Here is a 20,109-nt window from a genome sequence, read left to right as displayed (position 1 = left end):
CATGTATTATCAATAAAGTGCTGTTATAAACACAAAACACATAATGGTGGCACAGAGTAATAGGTAAATGACAAACAGAAAACAGGAAGACACTTTTTGATATCCTGTATCTGTATTTTAAAATGGGATTTTAAAATAAAGAGCTGAGAACACTCAGGAAAAAATGTCAAAAATAGGTAAAGGGAGGAAAACATACAAGATCTGGCAAGCCAAATGAATTTTGGTCACATAACTCGGAGCAGAGGAGGTAAAGGGGCCCTAAAGACAGCGTACAGTTCTGACAACGTGTTCTTGGTCTGTGCATGGGAATCCAATGGAGCAGGCATCTCCCGCCCCTGGGCTAGTACTGATAGCGGTCCACGGCCTAGTAGGAACTGGGCCTCACAGCAGAAGGTGAGTGGCGGGCCAGCGAGGGAAGCTTCATCTGTATTTGCAGCTGCTCCCCAACCCTAGCATCACCACCTCAGCTCCACCTACGGTCATCAGGCATTAGATTCTCATAGGAGTATCGGTCCCTGGTGCCAAAAGGTTGGGGACCACTGCAATGGAGGAAATAATATAGGAAGCCCCAAAAAGTTTTAACTTCACAAAAAATTTCCTGATAATATGGGCTATCAAATTCCAGGAAAAGCAGCTAAGAGAACTGAGAAATGTGTATGTCCAGAGACTGATAAAAATAAACATAAAAATTACTTATTTAGACATCTGTGGTTTGGACATCCTTATCCCTGATATGTAACAACTATTCCAGATAACCTTTAAAAGTTGCTTTGTGATCTATAACTCTAGAAGCAAGCTGCTCACTTTAATAGTCAAGAACTGTAAAGAAGTATATAATAAGTAAAAAAACATAATAAGGTTCTTACAGGAAACTTTTCAAAGTATAAATGCTTGAATGCTTCCTGATTCTTCCAGAGTCCTGAAAAAGCCCCAGGTGGTAATGGCAACCTTGTATAAAAACAGAGCAGTCAGAATTATGATGAAAGTGGTAATAAAGAGATTGGTTAGAACTAATAATTTTCCAGTGATGGATAATTACAATTCAGATCCCATACTGAAGTGTAATCTGTAAATCTGCTGGACAGATCATGTCTAATTGAGGCTGAAGTAGTTGATCATGACATAGCAGAGTCACTGAAGAATAACTGTAGTTACTGGAAAGGGCACAAAAGGCACACATTTGGCATTCAAATAGTTACCATCTGCAATTACTGTTGCAATAAGAAGTATAACAACCATACACAAAAATTCATAACTGAATTATTTTTTAAGAGAAATAACCTTCCACCATAGGCAAATACTACATCTGCATTACTGGAACTTATAAAATTACATAAAATGCATGTGAAAGCATTCTGTAACCTGTTAAAAAAACAAAAAACAAAACAAAACTACAGAGATACTGCTATGCTGCAGCTGTTGCAATTGTTATTATTACTTTTCATCACAAAACCCGTTGCAGGCAGCAGGCTGAATCAGGCAATCCTTTCCAGTCCTTTTAACTGACTTTGCCATGTTAATCCTTCTAAATCATCATGTATATAATTTTGCTTCATTGGTTCATTTTAGTTGTTAATATTTTACAAGCAAGTGTAAAAGTCATTGATTATTAAATATTAAAATACAATATGAATATGGCAACCACTAGAAATCATTCAAGTTAGCAGCATGTTCAGGATGCCGAGGATAAAGAGGCGAAGAGGACACTAAGAAGAGGTGGTAAATCAAAAGCCAATACAGGCCAGAAGAAGTAACATTGATTATGTGTAAAACAAACAATAATAAATCTGATGGAGATACATTCCTGCACATGAAATAAGAAATAATTTTCAGTTGTTCTCAAGAAATACATCATGCATGTTATACAGTCTTTTCTATCTTTCATGGTGACATTTTTTAACCAGATACATTGGTGTAAGAAAATATATCCTTACAATAAAAAAAATAAAAGGTAACTGTGATAATAAATAGCAACCAACATTCAGGTTGGATTGAGGGCAACAGAGAGTAGTGGGGTCTGAGGCAAATTAGAATGCACATGTCAGTCTAATGGCAGCATCTGTTTCTGAGTTCTACCTGATTATGGATGTACAGAAATGCTAATCCGAACCCTTAAACACATAACATCGCCCATCTTAAAACTCCGTGTATATAGAAGGATATACTGTTAAACAAGCATCTCTTTCACTTTTCTTAAAATATAGAACACATCATGAATTTGCATGTCACCCTCATGCAGGGCCCGTGCTAATCTTCTCTGTATTGTTACAATTTTAGTATATGGGCTGCCAAAGCAAGCAGCACCTCTTTCATTTTATCTACCCCAAATCCAAGATTTGGTCCACCGGCATCCATATACTGTCTCCTAACAGTAAATGGAGATACCTAAGTGCTTGCAATAACAACTTAGAGTTGTATTTAGTGTGTTGAAGATAATCTGAGTTTCCTAGTGCCCTAGCGTATACCAAATTCAGGTATGTACATGGGACCAAGAGTTTAGCATTTTCTGGTAAAAGTGTTACTGGAAAGGAAGGGAACCTTTTATACTTCCCAGAAGTTGGTTAAATTTGCAACCTCTATTCATCAAAGAAGATGCCAGATAATCTGTGTTTTCTCTTACTTCCTGAGAAAAATATGGTACTAGAAATTAGTAACATATAGACTATATTCTTATAATTAATGAAAGCATAGAGAATTAAAAGTATAGGTAGCCATCCTCCAAAAAAATAAGATTTAAGGACACAGCTGTTGTAAGAAACTTTAAATACCTGCATAAATTTTCTGAAGAACAGGAACAATATGGATTATCATTCCCATGAGAAAGGTCTGCATAAGTTAGTACATACTTATAGGCCTTGGAAATTAAGAATAACATACCAAGGATATTGTCCAGAAAGATAGTACAGAATAAAGAGAAATCCAAGGCCAAACACCAGTTTCAAAAAAGGACCAGAAAAAAAAAGAACTATTGAACAAAAATAAAAATAAAAAGTAGTGTCATAGGAGCCACTAGAGCAGAGTTTTAATATTGACCAGTCAATATTAAAATATTCAACAAGGTCAAATAAAGTGCAAATGTTTGAAAGTGGATCAACAGGGGCCATAGAACTTCGTAATTAAGATATTTTGAGTATTTTAGGATTGCCATTTCAATAGAGTTGAGCAGGCAATAGCTGGAGTGATTAAGGAGTAAACAAGAAGTAAGTGGAGGCAGTAAAGTTAGACTACATTTTTTAAAACTTTGTGGTTAAATGGAAGGAGAGATATAAATGGGTGGTTTAATGCAGAGAGGCAGGCTGATGTAGGATGGGGAAGATTTAGATAGAAGTAGCCAGTGGAGAGAGGATGAAAATATGCAAGTTAGAGAAGAAAACATCAGAGGAATTATTTGATTGTTTTATTCATTCATTCATGCATGCATGCACATGCATGAATTAACTCATGCATTTATTTTCTTCATTCAATCAATATTTGTTGGGTGAGTGCTTGGTACTCCTCAGTCACTATGTTAGACATTAATGATACCAAGATATAAACTCTGGTGTCAGACCCGAGGAGATCCTGGTATATTGTGCACTACAGGAAATGAGTATTCTTTAGAATACATATAGGGAGAAAGACTGTCATGAATGATGTCTGTTTCATTAAGTTGATGTAAACATTTAAGACGTTTGTCAGGCAAGTTTAACAGCAGATGGTTAAACCCTGTACTGCAAGGAGCTTTTGGAAGGGAAGATTTTATCACTAGTCAAGGTATAGACCTGCTGGAAATGGCAAATGTGTCTGTCACAAATTATGCTCCCACAAACTACTTCATTATCCCCAAGTATAACTGAGAAACAGGCTGGAAAGCAAGATGCGAAGTTGCACTTGATAATTAGTAGGATAAAATAAGGGAATGCTATGTGTTCTTCATGAATAAAGTCTAGTATCTAAAAATACAAATGTTGTCATTTGAATACTGAAAAGAGACACTAAAGGAAGAACCATGGAAGACACCATCTAACTGTCCTAAAGAAAATGAGAAAAGAGACGGTTATAAAATTGGAAGTGTTTGTGAATATGCATCAGTGAAGCAAAAAGTGTGAGGAGAGAAGCAATAAGCTCCACAGAGAAGTTAGGTGTGTCTGAGCCAGAGCAGAGGGCAGAATTTTTTTTTTTTTTTTTGCAGTACTCCAAATTAACACTTTCCATGTTGCCATCCTAATCATTATTCTATATTAAACTCAGCTCTTCCTTCTGGAATGGTGAGTGCACTGGGGTTCTTTATCTGAAGCAATAAAAAAAAAATGAACACTTTTTTTGTAATTACAATAACATAAAAATACATTGGACTGGCAGAAGAAAGGAAAATTTATGAAAACATTAAGAAATAGTCTGGTTAATGTCTACACTCATTCTTCAAATCGAAGATCAAATGTTATTACCCTATGATACCTTCCTCAACACTTCCAATTTTCCAAGTAGAATGAAAAAGGGAGTTTTGCTGCAATCTATACAATAGTGAACCAGAAGTTCCTCTTAGAGTATGTGCTTTCCAAAGAGACCCTCTTTAATGGGGAAGAGGAACAGCAGGCAGCAGTAATACATGGAGGTAAGGGGGAGGCATCAGAGTGCAGAGAAATCCTTAAAAAGCTAAGAAAGGAGGAGACCATCCATCTCTGTAGAAAGCAACATATTTCTGACCAATCTGAAATATAAAACTAGATCCCTCTAATCTTAGGTAAAGGATGGTCTATATTCACTGCCCCACCGGGAACCCCTAAGGTAACAGAAATAAATTGAAGACATAACTCCTGTTTCCTACAGAATCCTGAAGTTAGATCCAACTGGGCTCCTGCAGTTTTTCCTACGTGGTCTTTAGGCTGTCCTTGGTTTCCACATGAAGCTACTTTTTATCTCCCCGAAAGAAACTGACTAGGCCATAATTTCTTTCCCTCTAGGCAAACAAAAGACTGGCTAATAAATATGAGTTCTAGCTGTGTAACTACTAATGACATTTAGACTCCCACGTCGAAAAAGAAGATAATATCTGTCCCACTGCCTACCTCACAGTATTGCTGTAAGGCTTTAAAAGATCATACTAAAATCTGTACTAAGATTTAGAAAGGAACTTTACAATTATATGACATCCTCGGTTTTACTCAGAGGATACACTGATGAAAAGAAAGCTGTCCTGACCCTCTCCCAAGACGACGCAGTGCAGTGACTGAATCGCTCCCCTAAGCTGTAAAGATGTGAACAAACATCATTAAGGGCCAAGAGTTCAATATCTGGAGGCTGAGAAATTGGCAGGCACCCGAGTATGAGGCACTCAGACAAAGCCACACAGATCCCCCCGCACTCCATCATTGCCTGCAAGGCACAGGCCAGTAGAACACAGCAGTAGGCAGCCACCCTGCACTTCCAATAGCAACAACCGGATCTGGTCAGAGGAAAAAAAAAAAAAAAAGGAGTATGCCTACAAGAGAGGAAGAGCCAGAGACCTACAGCTTTAATAACAGTGAGCACTGTGGTACTGAGGAAGGCAATTGCAGTTAATATTTTCTTTCATGCCCTGTTCTGTGTTGCCTGGAAATTACTGACTCATAGTTTTATTTCTGCAATTTGGAGTTCTGGATGCAACTGAAGGAGCACCTTCTAAAACACATGAACATTTTGTATTAATAATAATTCAGATATCATAACTTTCCCACTAAATTAACTGCCTGGAGTAAGTTTCAAAATCAAAGTAATTTTCTAACATTCATGCAGACATAAGGTTTTCTCTTCTACAAGAAAGGTAAACCCCATGAGTCCAAGTAATCTACGAAACTTCAGGATTCTTGTTTATTACACCCTAAAGTCTACAGTAGTTTAGAAATCACTAAAATGTCTACCTTCTGGTTAAGGGATTCCCAGAAGAGCAAAGCTGCGATTTCTAAAAAGCCTTAACAAAGGAATTTGAAAACCAAAGGGGATCAAGAGTTTTTCTCAAAATTACCACATGTCACTTTTCCAATTTGGGAATGGGGCATCTTAATACAATAAAATGAATTATTACATTTAGTATCTTATAAAGTATGGAAATATGACAGATTTTAAATAAACTGCCAGGAAAATATAGTTTCCAATGTTATAGTATTCACAACAGATTTTATAGTGAAACAGGAAGCTATAGCTGTACTTACAGAAAGCAAATGAATTTGACATTAAAACAATGAGCTATTATCTTTATTGACTTATTTTATTATAGTTTGAGCCTTATACATTTCAAATATCCCATGCAGATTTCGCCCTCTATTCTTTATAATCACTATAAGTATAATTAGTGAACATAAAAATACCATTAGGGAATATTATTCTTTCAAAGACTATTCTAGTTTTTGATACAAAGCATGCCCAGTGGTGGCTTTTGATGCCAGATCAGTTTTAGGCCCTCATTCTTATTTCTAGTGGCCTTACCCCCTAAACGTGCAAAGATAATAAAATATAGCAATCATTGTATATTCAGAAATCATGAGAAGTGAGAAAGTACAACCTAAAAATTGTCCACAATAACATGAAAAATTTTTAAAGGCATACTGACAATAAAGTTCTTACAATGTTAAATTTTATAGATATTTAATTAAACATGTATTCATTTTGATTATAAATTTTTAAATTTGAGAATCAATGTATTTTTCTTAAAGTTTAGAATTTTGGATATTTTGTGAACCCTTGATACTCTATATAATCCCTAATAAAACACCTTTTATAGGCCACCAGGTGGTTCTGGGTCCATGTAGCTAGTCTCTGGAAAGAACCAGGCTTCCAGATCATAGATTTTCTTTAAAATGTGGGAAAGAATGATTATCTCTCAAATTATACAGGTTTTTTTTTTTAATCACAATAATTTTTGTTAAGTCAAGAAGGTGTGCTTTTCCCCTTCATTTAATTCAATTAAGCATTTATTTATTATGTGCTCTTAAAAAACATTAATTGGCCATTTTCCATTCTGGAAGAATGATGTACCCCCTCAAGGCACACACAATATCTATGGACTGACACAAACAAATCTTCTTAATAGATGTTAAATATGAAAATATTTTAGGCATACTGCAAGTAGCCATTGGGATTCATGAATAATTTTCAGGTCAATAAGTTAGAGAGAAATGGCTACTAGAGGTGTGGATTTCAAAAGGGAATCCTTTAGCTCACAGATGAAAAATAACGTTCCTGAAATAAGCCTTCGAGAACTGTTGTTTTTTTTTTTAAAGAGAGATCTTGATGACAAATTTTTTTCTTGATTATTTTTACTTTACCTTTCAAATATAATTACATATTATTATATATTACACATATAATATTTTCAAATACCCAATTTTACTATTACCTTAAGAGAGGAATCAAAGTCTACTGCATGTTATATTTTATCCTCAAATAATTTATAATAAAATCTCAAAATACCAAATCTGAACAATAAAATTCCCTGTTTAGATATAGAGAGGGAGAAAAAATTATTCTAAATTGGCGCCAATCTAAACCATCGAATGTTTTAAAGCAGTAGTTTAATTACCTTCGATTACTTGAAGGCATACTAATGGTTACAAGAAAAAAATACAGTTTATGTGGGCTATTATTATAATTTATTATTTTTGAACAAATGTGGGGCAAAGCCACCAATAATTAGAGTAACAGAATGCATGAGGGGCTTAAAACCGTGCTGGTATCAAATACTGCCATGGGATCTTGCAAAGTTGCTTGATGAAATAGATGACTCACTCAAAGTTAGGAGGTTATATAAAAATGTATGCTGCTAGAGTGTTTTTAAAAGCTCTGAAAAACCACGTGCTTCCCTAAACAAACTAAACATCCGCTCACAATCTTGTTCAGATTAATTCTTTAGCAAGCCCTCCCCCATCCCCAACATTTCGCCGCTTACAGGCCAAATTCCAACCAGCTCTATTTTAACATGGATTCTGATTCAGAAAAATATGACTACAAATGGTATATTAGCCTGAGACAATCTTATATCAATTTGAGAATGCCAAGTAATAAAGATTATTTCAAATAAATGGGAAAACAATCTTTTTTTTAAAATTTGACATGCAATGTCTTTTATTTATACCAGCTCATTTTCTTTAAACCATATCAGTATATTCTACTTAAACCATATCAGTGAAAATGTCAATATCATGCTAATCAGAGGCACTAAGCAACCTGTGTCAACTATTAAAATGTCACATACTGTGTGTCTCCAACTTAATCAACTTCCACGTCAGCTTCCACCAGCATAACAATTTTAAAATATTGATTTAATCATATTAAATTTAAATATTTTTACTTCAAATTTTGGCACTTTGCCTGATCAAGGACAAAAAATGTTAACAAGGAATTGTGCTACCTGATGAGTCAGGGATTTTATATTATGATGTTTGACTCAGTAATTACACTTTTAGAAATCTATTCAATATTATAGTAATTATCAGAAAAGGAGAAAAGACAACACAAAAAATGTTCAACATAGTATTATTTATAATCATAAATATTAAAAAAAAAAAAACTAAGAGGCCTAGAATGGGGATAAACATTTTTAAAAGACAGAGTAAGAGTTAAAAATAGTCGTGAAATAGGGTTAAAGAAAAACAACAATCTACAAGAATAAACTGAACTGTTTCAACAATCTAAAATGTTTATCAAAAAGAGAAAAATCAAATATGAAAATTAACAGTGTATCAATGAAATGTGGGAGTACAGTAATTATACTTCTCTATATTTTTGATATTTAAGTTACTTTTACCACCTGGGTATTACTTGTATAATCAGAAAAGGTTATTAAAAGGATACACAATTTATCTTTTTAAAAAATTTATCTCAATTTGTTCTACTTTATAGGCCTTCAATGTTTAAAGAGTTGGCACTGTGTTTTCTCAAACAATACTCAAGCTTATTCTGCAAGCTCCTCACCAGTAATATCACTGCAAGCATTTCATTATTTTTTTAATATTATATATCAATTCTTGCTCTTGTAAATAATAGTATTAAAATTTTGCTTACTTTACCACAATATTTCCTAAACACCGAGCCTTCAGTTTTTGCATGTTGTCATCCAAAACCATAACTGAAAAGTCAAGCATAAATAAATAATCAAACAAACAAATAAATAAAAATTTGAATTAAAATGCATGACTTTAATGCTTAAGTGTTCCCATATTTCCTTTTTCAACACCCAAAATACTAGCTTAAGAAAGGTGTATTATAATTCTTATGAGACCATGAACATATATAAGAAAGCTAAAAGGTCTCACCAAAAATACAGAGTACATGCTTTTGATTTCTAACAAGTTCATAAATTTTCTTTCAGAATCTCTCTTATATAAATACATCCTATTTCAAACATGCTGGTAATTTCATGATCTATATTCATATCCACTTTAACGTATCTTTCCATTCTATCGAAAGCATTAAAAATATGTTTAGCTTTTCAAAAATTAAAGAAAACAAGTCAAGTTAAAAAAAAACACTAAAAAATATTTCGAGCAATAAAAATAAAGTATTTAAAAGCCTGGAAATCTCATTTTTCTGATTTAAGTCTTCATATCCACGTACAAGTCTGAAAGGTCAATTTAACCTTCCAAATTTTATTCCAATGCTTTCTGTGCTATACTGTTAAAATCCTAAAAGATTTTAGGAGATCAAAGCTTGTATCTACATTCAATAACCCTTAATGGAAAAAGAAATGGAAATGAGGATACATCATTATGTTTTAAGATTTAATAGATTCTTTATGTGGCTTCATCCATCCAGGTTATTCTACTGAAAGAAGCTATGAAAAAAAGACATTATTCCCCCCAAAATTAATCACTCCTTTCCTTGTGTGCCCAGAGCACTTTGTTTTAAAATTCTAGTCTTATAATTATTAGCAGTGTAGCTATCTGTCTCTCACTAGATTGTGAGGTCATTAAGGGTGGAGGCCATGCCTAATTCATCTTTGTTTCCACAAATCCCAGCACAGTGGACAATTTACTATGTGCCCCTGAGCACATCCTATTACCCCTTCAATTTCCTATCTAAAAAGTGGGAGTAGTTCCTTTCTCATAGTGTTGGTACAAGAATTACTTGAAAAAAATAATAAAGTTATAAGCTTGCATAAGGTACTCAATGAATGTGAAACTGTTACATTACATTGAATGATTTTCACACAAAAATGGTTTCCTTTCTGTCTCAAAAGGATACTACTTTTTTATTATAATATTGAATGTTATGTTATGCTTTTGAATCTCTGAATAGCTACAAAACATATAAAGATCATAAGTCACAAAGTCACTATTTCCTTGGTTATAAATTGGCTTTCAGACAATGAGAAACTTCTGTACTGAAATTCCATGAGGCATCAAAGTTTAACTCTTTCTTACAACTCGATATAAAAATGGTACTGAACTACTGAAAAGGAAATGTGTTTAAATCTCCCAGAAGCATCAGCTCCTAAAAATGGCCCAACACAAAAGCAGTTTTTCTGACAAAAGGAGTAGAGATGACAGAACTGTTCAAAGGGAAGATTTCACTAAAACTGGATTCACCTTTCCATGCCTGGAGAAGTCACTGACTTCATAGAATATCTATTTCTGCCCTTAAACTTAATATCTTTTTATAAATATATCTGTTGGGTTAAACCAAATGACCCATATTTTCTTAACCAGTCATTGTCCTTGGAGGAAAATACAATATTTTTATGTTAGAGAAGCAAAAGACAAATGTCTAAATTTTGTAATTTATATGCAAATAGGAATATATGTATGAATCATATTCTGTCTCAAAAAGCTGTGTTTTCCTCATAAATCTAATTAAGTTAAATTGTATGACCTTATACAAATAACTTCTGTGCTTCATTTTCCTTGTCTCTAAAATGAAAGTGTGAGTCTAAATCAAGTCTGTCCATCTGGCTTTCCTTAAATATCAATAATACTAGTACCTAAGACTGAATTCAGTCTTTCTATTAGCAGACGCTTGTGTTAATGCTTCATTGTGTTGTAACACAATGAAGCACGTAGAATTATTCCCATTTAGAAATAAGAAAATTGAATGTTTGAAAAGTTAGATATATAATGGAAAATTTAGATATACAATGGAATATTACTCAGCCATAAGAAAAGATGAAATACTGCCATTTGTGACAACATGGATAGATCTTGAGATTAACATGTTAAGTGAAATAAATCAGAAAGAAAAAGTTGAGAACCATATAATTTCACTCATATGTAGGATATAAAACTGAAAGTGACAAACAAACAAGACAAACAAACAAAACTCATAGACACAAACCAAAGTTTAGTGGTTACCAGAGGGAAAGGGAGAAGGAGGGGAGGTAGATAAGGGTTAAATGGAGTCAAATATATGGTGACGAAAAGAGATCTGACTTTGGGGTGTGAACATGCAATACAATATACATATGATGTATCACTTGAAACCTATATAATTTTATTAACCAATGTCATCCAATAAATTTAATTTTAAAAAAAGTTAGATGACTTGTATAAGTTATACAACTAGGAAATTGAGTCCAAGAGTAGTTATTGAACTATTATAATCACTACTACCAATTTAAAAACAAATATTGAAAAATATTGTATCTCATTGTCACATACCATCAGCATGAATGAAATGATTTTTCTTTTTAGAATCCTTATTTTTTACACTTATTTTTAGCCGAGAGTTTCAAAAACCTTATCATCACTCCTAAATTAAAAAGTAGTGTATACAATGGGAAAAAACTGCAGCTTTTGTAACAAAAACAAGCAAACAAACAAAAGAAACACAAGAGTTTGCATCGTCTTCAGGACTTAACCAGTTGTGTTACCTTAGGAGAGTTATTTGGTCTCTTTGGGCACCAGTTAACTCATCTCTGAAGTGGTAATAATATCTCTGAATTAAATATCCTTCAGCATGAAATGATGTATGTAAAGTACTCAGCACCTAGCAGGTATTCCATACATATTTATTTCACATCCATACCTTTAACATGCCTTATATATAACATATTTTCTTGGTTTTGACGTCATTTAGAACGTGTCCTTCGAAGCCTACAATCTTACTTTTGATCAAATCGGCTCATAAAAATTAAGGCATTCCTTTTGAATACAGGTATTCATTCAATCAAATACTTACTAAGCACCTAGTATGTTTCATGTAATATGATTCACACTATGCACAAAAATTGCCAAATTTATTAACATTACATATTTTAAATAATCAGGGTCATATCTCACCATTGTATCCTGGGACACTTTTTCCTGCTTGTCCTGGAGGAGGTGTTTTAGAATTACCTAATCCAATGCATGACGCTGTAATTGGGGATCCAGTCTCTGAAAAAAGAAATATTATTTACCACTTAATGTTTCAATCTGAGATCATGATTTCTTTAGTGCGTTACTCCTCCTCTCCCCCAAGTCTGTCACAGAATTTAATTGCATGAGGAATAGATAAATAGTGCAAATGCATTATTGTAAATTTTTAAAATCCAGTAATTTATACCATATCAGCATCTCTAAAACTTAAAAACACAAATTTAAAATAATATATATAGTAGTGCTTCTTTAAAGAAAAGAAAGGCCTCAATAGTGTTCTCAGCTGTGGATCAGGAGGCATAAAGAACGGAGAATTACGTGACTGTCAGAGTTTTACAACACATGTTAAAAACGAAAGATTTCTAGAAAAGATGCTTTCTCTTAACTCACCGAGAATTATTTTATCATGGTAAGTAACAGCTATATATGAAATATTTGCTATTTATAGCTTAGTCTGTGGAATAAGTAACCCCAAAATTTTAAACAATATCATACTCTAATATTTTTAAGAACTACACCTGCCTAGAGACCTTGTATCTAAAGTTGAATTTACCAATGTTTTCTCAATCTGTTTTTTCTGGACTTCTAGAAGGCCAAAAATATAGGGGAAAAAAAAAAAAGATATTTTTACTCTGCTGAGTATTTCAGCAAGGCCAAAGACTTACCTACAATTAGTTGGCATTGATTAACAAAAATGTTAAATTTGTTTTCTCTATCTCCAGTTTTAACAGTTAGAATAATAGCAGCTATTACATAATAAACATAAGAAAGTGATCATTTTTATGGAGGAAAGCATTTGTTATTTGGTAAACACAAGTTTGTACTTAACAGAATCTTTTAAATATGAGATTTGTATCTGTGTAGGAACAAGAAAAGAGGGTATTGATAGTGAAAAGTTTCAAAACTACTGGCTTATTATTATATACACAAACATACACGTACATACGCCTAAGGAATTAATTGCCAAACCAAACAAATTCCAAGTAATCCAAAATATCAGAAACGTCTGTTTCCCTAAGTATTCAGAATGTATTCCTCCCACCGTGGTCTCTATCATAATTTACATACATTTATATCACTTCAGAATGATGAGAAGAATTTATTGCTGTTCTTTACTTTCTAGTATAATTTATTACTCACATTTTATGGATGGTGGCTCAGCTGTCATCAATAACAGAAGATGGACTCTTAAACATAAAAACACAGTTCCTAAGTCATAGCCCAGTGCTTAAGGCGCTAAGCCATACGGTCGCCGCTAAGGAGAAGCAGCCAGTAACCAGAACAGAGATTTCTGATGTTTAACAAAGAATTCACAAATAGTTTCATATGAAGACAAAAAATGGAAAAGTATTTTAGGAAATCTCATTTCATCAGCCATGCAATACCCTGCTCATTCTCCCTACAGTAGTTGAATTGGGAGAAGATCTGCATGTTTGGAAGGGTTAACAGCAATTTTCCCTTTGCCTTTTAAAAAATGTCTAAGTGCCCACCTCAACTATCTTTCAAAACTGATGGAAGAAACAAGAGCGAAGGTGATGACAGGAAGTAACTCTGTAGAGTGAGGGTCTTTTTTTTTTTTTTTTTTAACGCCTACAGCACCTGGTCATCCCAGGTGGTCTCCCATCCAAGTACTAACCAGGCCTGACCCTACTTAGCTTCCAAGATCAGACGAGATTGGGCACGTTCAGGGTGGCACGGCCGTAGACTGTAGAGTGAGGTTCTTAAAGGAAGATGCACTGACAGAGTAAGATGACAACAGAAACAGAAGGTACTTAGTCACATTAGGAAGATGCTTCTATTCTCCCTCCCACTCTGGTGGGAAGCGGATGCTAAAGTAAATTTGCTCTTTTAAAAGCATATCTTCTCAAGTTTAGTTTATCAATGGAGCATTCCAATCATCTGAAGTTCACAGGTGTTCCTCAACACTCTAAGGCTTGTCAGCAACTAGTAAACAGATGGCTCTGGACCCTACAAGTGTACCTTCCATTGCCTCTAGTACTTGCTGCCTAAAAGAAAAATAAAGAACTCCAACAACAAAACTGTAACTACACCCTGTTTCATCTCATGTTAGTGTGGATTCTTATAAAAAGTTCGGCACTCTGCTCTTCCTAGAACTCTGGGAGAAACAGAGTGTGGGAAGAGGAAGTGAGATAAAGCTTAGTCTTAAATAACAGCACAAGAAAGGAGTAGTTAAGCACCATCAATATTTACTGCCTAAGTAAGCTGACATCATATATACTTCCTGAGATTCTTAAGCATCTTTCTATAGTGATTACATATTATAAAATCTTTTAACCTTCAATTGTTTCATTAGAGTTTATGATTATAAAACAACATGAAAAGCATCTTCTTCTATATGATTATTTTGATTGAATTTTCAGGTCAGTGAATAGGATTATCCATTCACTTACTTAGATAATATAAACTTTTCCTTCGAACATTAGTAATTTGAGTATCTTATTGACCTTATTTTGATATTCATTTAGAGGATTAGATAAAGAATTGTTGGTAGTCACATACCAAGGATACAATCAAGAAAAAAAAAAATGACAGTTCCTAAGACTCTAAGCATAATGAGGAGCCATATTTAGGACAAAAGTGGATGAGAAAGATCATAATGGTTTTTACAGCTACTTTGATTTTCTATCTTTATACATCGAATGTCCTGAGGCCCAAGAACTAATCCACCTGAACAGCAAGCACACACACCTGTGATTCATGCAAACAGAATGGCTCTTGGGCTCGTCCACGTGCAAAGAAAGCTTCAGGTTAGGGAAAGCCCGCAGGCATGCTATAGCCCCCTTAACCAAACTTCTAAGGACTCCCTAAGTCCTACTTCAAAGATGCTCTAAAAACCTCTGCTTCTCACTGTCCAGGGTACAATTAACGGGCTAGCAGTTATCTAGGGAGACAAAAAATCTGGATGTCACATTGTGACTGGGAAACAGCTATATTAAAACAAACCAGAACACTCTCTTTAAAGAACAGAATAGGATGCTGCATTTGGAAAAATCTAAAGATAACTAACCTTTGAAAAACATAATGCTTGGAAATTCACCAGCATTTCTTTAACTACGAGAAAACTAGGAAGAGGATGGCAGAAAATTGAAGGATGTGAAGAATAAGTTATGTTGGTATATTTATATTTATACTACATTAGAAGCTAATACAGACATTTCACTTTTTTTTTGTAACTGGATTGCCTCACTCCACCTTATTGCATTAATGAGTTGTTACCTAAGTGAACTTTCCTTAAAACTTGTAACTCTAAAGGAAAGAAAGAAAAGAGAACTAATATATATATTTTTTCAAATATAAATTATGCCCTGTATCATGCTAATTTTTGTTTATATCTATATTTTTTGCCTGTTGTTTATATTATTGCATTTAATTCAATTACAAGCCAATAGAAGAAAAGAGAATATTCTTTTTACAGATGAAATGCACTGAGACCTAACCTAGAAGTTTTAAACCATTTGCCTTAACCTAGAAGTTTTAAACCATTTGCCCTAACCTAGAAGTTTTAAACCATTTGCCCTGGTTGCATAGTTCTTTTAAAAGAAGTCATGTGTACCACTTTTCATATAGAAAAAAGAGGATTAGAAGGGAACAGAAATCACCCAGACTGTGTCTCAGAAGAAGAAAAATCCTTGTGACAGAGAGTGAACGCAGTCTCTTATATTTGCAAATGGAAGTAATGGTAGTATATATCACTTATGAGCAAATATTTATTGAGCAGCTACTATGTGCTAGGTGTTATCATTAGAATTAGGGATATAGCAATAAACAAAAGTGACCAAAATGACTACCCTCATGGAGCTCACATTCTGGTTGGAGAGACAAACAATGAAAACACACAAAAGTAAAACAAATGAAATATTAATAAGTGATAAGCATGAAGAATATAAGAAAGCACAGACAGGGCATGTGATACAATTTTAGATTGAGTGAAGACTTCTAGAAGAAGGTGAAATTTGAGTAAAGACCTGAAAAACAGTGAGGACATGTGTCATGTACATATATATATAGGGACAAAGAATCCAGGAGGAACAGTAGGTGCAAAGGTACTAAGATAGTTTTATTTCTAGAGTGTTTGAGGAACAGTAAGGCAGTCTGTATGATTGAGACAGAATGAATGAGGAAAGTATTAATAGGAAATAAGCTCAGAGAGGTAATGAGGAGACAGATCATGTAAAACTACTTTGAAATCCTCGTAAGACCATACGCTTTTAGTCTGAGTGATGTTTCAAGTTAATGAGGCTTTTGAACAAAGAAGCTAATGAATCACAACAACGCAAATAAGGTTTACTTAAACTTTTGCTCATCACTTAGGTTCTATGACCTAAGGTTTATTTTTTATTATTTATTTGTTTGTTTGTTTGTTTGTTTTTGCCTACAGCACCTGGTATTCCTAGGCGGTCTCTCACCCAAGTACTAACCAGGCCCGACCCTGCTTAGCTTCCAAGATCAGACGAGATCGGGCGTGTTCAGGGTGGCATGATCATAGACTAGGTTTATTTTATTTGGGGTTTTCAGAGAGATGCATAGGAAGAAATGCATGAACAGACAGAAGCTACATTAGAATAGCCAGTTAATGAAAGAGATTCCTGTGGCTTCCTGAATATCAGGAACCAATTCATATGAGAATTCACTAGACTGACTGAAAACTAGGGCCCAGTTAGGTGGTACATGGGAGATAGACAGCTCATACAAATGAAAGATGATCACTTTTGTTATATAAGTGTTAATGGGTATATAGATCAATAAAACATTTCTGAATGGTAATTTGGCAATTATAAAAGCCCTTAAAAATGCACATACCCTTTAACTCAGTTGTTTCACTTTAAGGGATATATATACAAGAAAATATTTGTGGGAGTTCACAAATATTAAGCATCAAGGACATTTATCACAGTATTGTTTATATTAAAGCTTAGAAGACTGTCCAAAAATAGGGATTATTCCACATTAAGGAATAATGAACCATTCAAACACCATAGAAAAATATCTAATTGGAAATAATTATCACAAAATATTGTTTAGAAAATTTGTAAAACATAATGCACAATACATTGAGCAAAAATCAACATCTGGACAAGATGCACATTAAAATTTTAACAAAAGTTATTTCCGAATGGTGAGTAAATGGTATGCCATGTCGAGCAGTCCAAAGGCTGCATCACAACTTTGGAAGCTGCCCACGGTGGGTAGTAAAGAGGCCGCAATTTGTTCAATGCTCCTCCTAACACATGGGATCCACATCTTCTCTATTTTCGTTTGGGTTACATTTTGATGGTTTTGACTAATAGAAAGAGTGGAAGTGATACTTTGTTTTAGGTACAGGCCTATAGAATTTTATAACACTGTTTCTGGAACCTCTCAGCTGTCTGGTAAGATAGCCCACTCTGAATCCTCCAAGACAAAAATTCCACTTGCAGGCATTTCTGTTACTAGACTTAGCTGCAACCAGCCCTCCAGTCATTCCCAGGCAAGAGAGTGAAGCCTTCTTGGACCCACCAGACCAGCCCACTCACCACTTAAAAATGTGAGTTGTTTCAACCAACACTGCCTGGAGCACAAAATATCCCTGGCTGATCTCTGCTCATATCCCTGATGCACAAAATCATAAGATATGATTGTTGTTTTAAGCTACTAGGTTTTGAAGTATTTTTTTTTTTTTACGCAGTAATAGATACTTGGAACGCCCACCATTAAAAACATTACAAAATCTTTGAAAAAAGAATCAGTGCAGTTCTTAAAAAGAATTGTACATACAATTATATGAAAAAACTTTCTTAGCCTGCAATTGAAATCAGGTTCTTACTGTGTACTTGAAAATTATTTGCATCAGCAAGACCGAACACAGTCCAATTCCTGACATTTTATGTTCAGGAAATGTTTGCTGACTAGTAAATACATATTTCTTACAGGACTTTAGGCTCTGGTTTCCATTGTTAAGATCAGGGTTTTTCAAAAACAAATAGCAAATCACAGAATGCAATCCTAAAATGAACCATTTAGCAGGAGAATAGAAGACTCAGGGAAAAGAGAAAAAACTGTATGCTACTGTTATAATTCTGTTACAATCTTTTCTAATTCCAAGAATGATGTTCAAAGGTCAGTCCTTCAATAAATATTTATTGAATATAGTCTACTCACTGAAAGACTTATTTTTGAGGGGAAGGGAATGTTCAGAGTGGAAAGATATGCCATAAAAATAGCAGCATGCTCAAGGGTGGAAAACTTGGACCATCAAGGGACTGACTGCAAGTTATTCAGCAGAGCATCGTTTGGGGTGGGTGGTGGACTAAGAGACATAATAAGAAACAGTATGAGAGAGAGAATCAGAGGCAGATCCTGACGTGCCCTCTGTGCCATGTTAAAGGATCTGAATATTATTCTGGGAACAATGGGAGACACAGAGGGTTTTAGCAGAGACGATTTGCTCAGAATTGCATTTCAGAAAAACCTTTTTAGTTGCAAAATGGAACAGTAAACTGAGGACTCCAACTCAGCAAGAAATCACTTAACGTTGGTATTCTGATGTATGTGAGAGATAGTGGAAGATGAGACCAAATTTGAGTCATACTCAGAATCAAAAGGTCTTGGTGATTGTTTGGATATGGGAAAAGAGCCCTAAAGTTTTGGCTCTCAAATAAGAAATAACACAGAAAGAAAAGTAGACGTGAGTGAGGGCTAAGAGGAGTAACATGGTGGCAGGTTCACAAGTCCAGCTCTATAAATAAAAGCTCCTATGGCATCTGGAAATATGCCATTCTGCCCCACACTGTGGTTCTAGAAACACTACGTTTAAGCAATATAGATTTAGAAGTTGGTGGCCCATGCAGAGAGCTGAAGTCCTGGAAATAAATCAATTCAGCAGCCTGGTACTGCTGAGTCATATTAATTACAGCATCACGATGGGCATAGAAGCAATTTGTAAAGAAACCATTCTCTCCACCTCTGAATCTATATAGTTAGCTATAAATAACTTGAATGGTGGTAGCAGAAAGAAAGCAGAAACAGTGAGATGTACCAGTGAAAGAAAATCAATTTAATCTTTGTGTTCACGAGATGGTACGATTATAGTTTAGAATACTTAATTCTAAGCAGCCTAACTTTTTGTACTGGAAGCAGACCATTAATTCAAACTGTGAGACACTGGTCTTATCCCACTCCATCACCAGCACACTGTCTCTACCTGTGGAGAAACTCATAAATAACCTGGCGTTGAATAGATAAGAATGCTGAATTAACAAAGGCACAAGATAAGAAATATGAAGAGGACTCTGGACAACACAGGACAATGAGAGTTCTAGTTCGAATCTTAACTAGTTGACTTTGGGAAATTAAACTCTTTAGATTACTTTTTCTCATTTATAATTTGAGTTTCTATATTCCAAGATTTCTTGAGTCTAGATTACCCACAGACCAGGATGCTGAAATGGCCTTTGTATTCATGAAGGGTTATTCATAGAAAGAAAAGGAAATATATTTATTGAGTGTTACTATAGGCCAGGAACTCTGTTGCATTGTTTGTACATATTTCACTTTTTTCAGGCTTCCTACAAGCCCATGAAAAAAGCATGAGCAGAAGATCAAGGACTTGCCTGGGGCACAGGGTAAGAGGTTGAACAGGAATTTTAACACAGTCCTATTAGGGTTCAGCATTATTTTTCACGACCCACATTGACTTCCAAGAAGAATAGTCACCTGTTATTTTCCAAATTAGAACCATCGGGGAAAAAAAAAAAGAAACTGGGAACTATTTTGTTAGGCTAAGAGATCCACAGTATGGGAGTTT

At 34.5% G+C, this 20,109-nt stretch overlaps 1 protein-coding gene, 1 non-coding gene and 2 pseudogenes across 3 annotated transcripts in view; all 4 read right to left on the bottom strand.

The window, feature by feature from the left end:
- ACSS3 (acyl-CoA synthetase short chain family member 3) overlaps positions 1–20,109 on the bottom strand; it is a 156,084-nt gene that overhangs the window by 24,193 nt on the left and 111,782 nt on the right. For both annotated transcript variants that reach the window (XM_011374866.2, XM_011374858.2), the window contains 3 exons: positions 12,228–12,323; positions 9,019–9,082; positions 867–948 (listed from right to left, as the gene is read on the bottom strand). In XM_011374866.2, the coding sequence (XP_011373168.1) occupies positions 867–948; positions 9,019–9,082; positions 12,228–12,323 (242 nt within the window). The remainder of the gene's footprint in view (positions 1–866; positions 949–9,018; positions 9,083–12,227; positions 12,324–20,109) is intronic.
- Positions 2,195–2,304, bottom strand: LOC111730194. Its single transcript, XR_002776591.1, has one exon. It is a non-coding gene; the product is annotated as a U6 spliceosomal RNA (small nuclear RNA).
- Positions 13,893–14,011, bottom strand: LOC111730186 (annotated as a pseudogene).
- LOC111730104 lies at positions 16,696–16,814 on the bottom strand (annotated as a pseudogene).

This window comes from Pteropus vampyrus, unplaced genomic scaffold (genome assembly GCF_000151845.1).
Source record: "Pteropus vampyrus isolate Shadow unplaced genomic scaffold, Pvam_2.0 Scaffold9, whole genome shotgun sequence".
Taxonomy (NCBI): Eukaryota; Metazoa; Chordata; class Mammalia; order Chiroptera; family Pteropodidae; genus Pteropus; species Pteropus vampyrus.
This window is presented reverse-complemented; position numbering and strand designations above follow the sequence as displayed.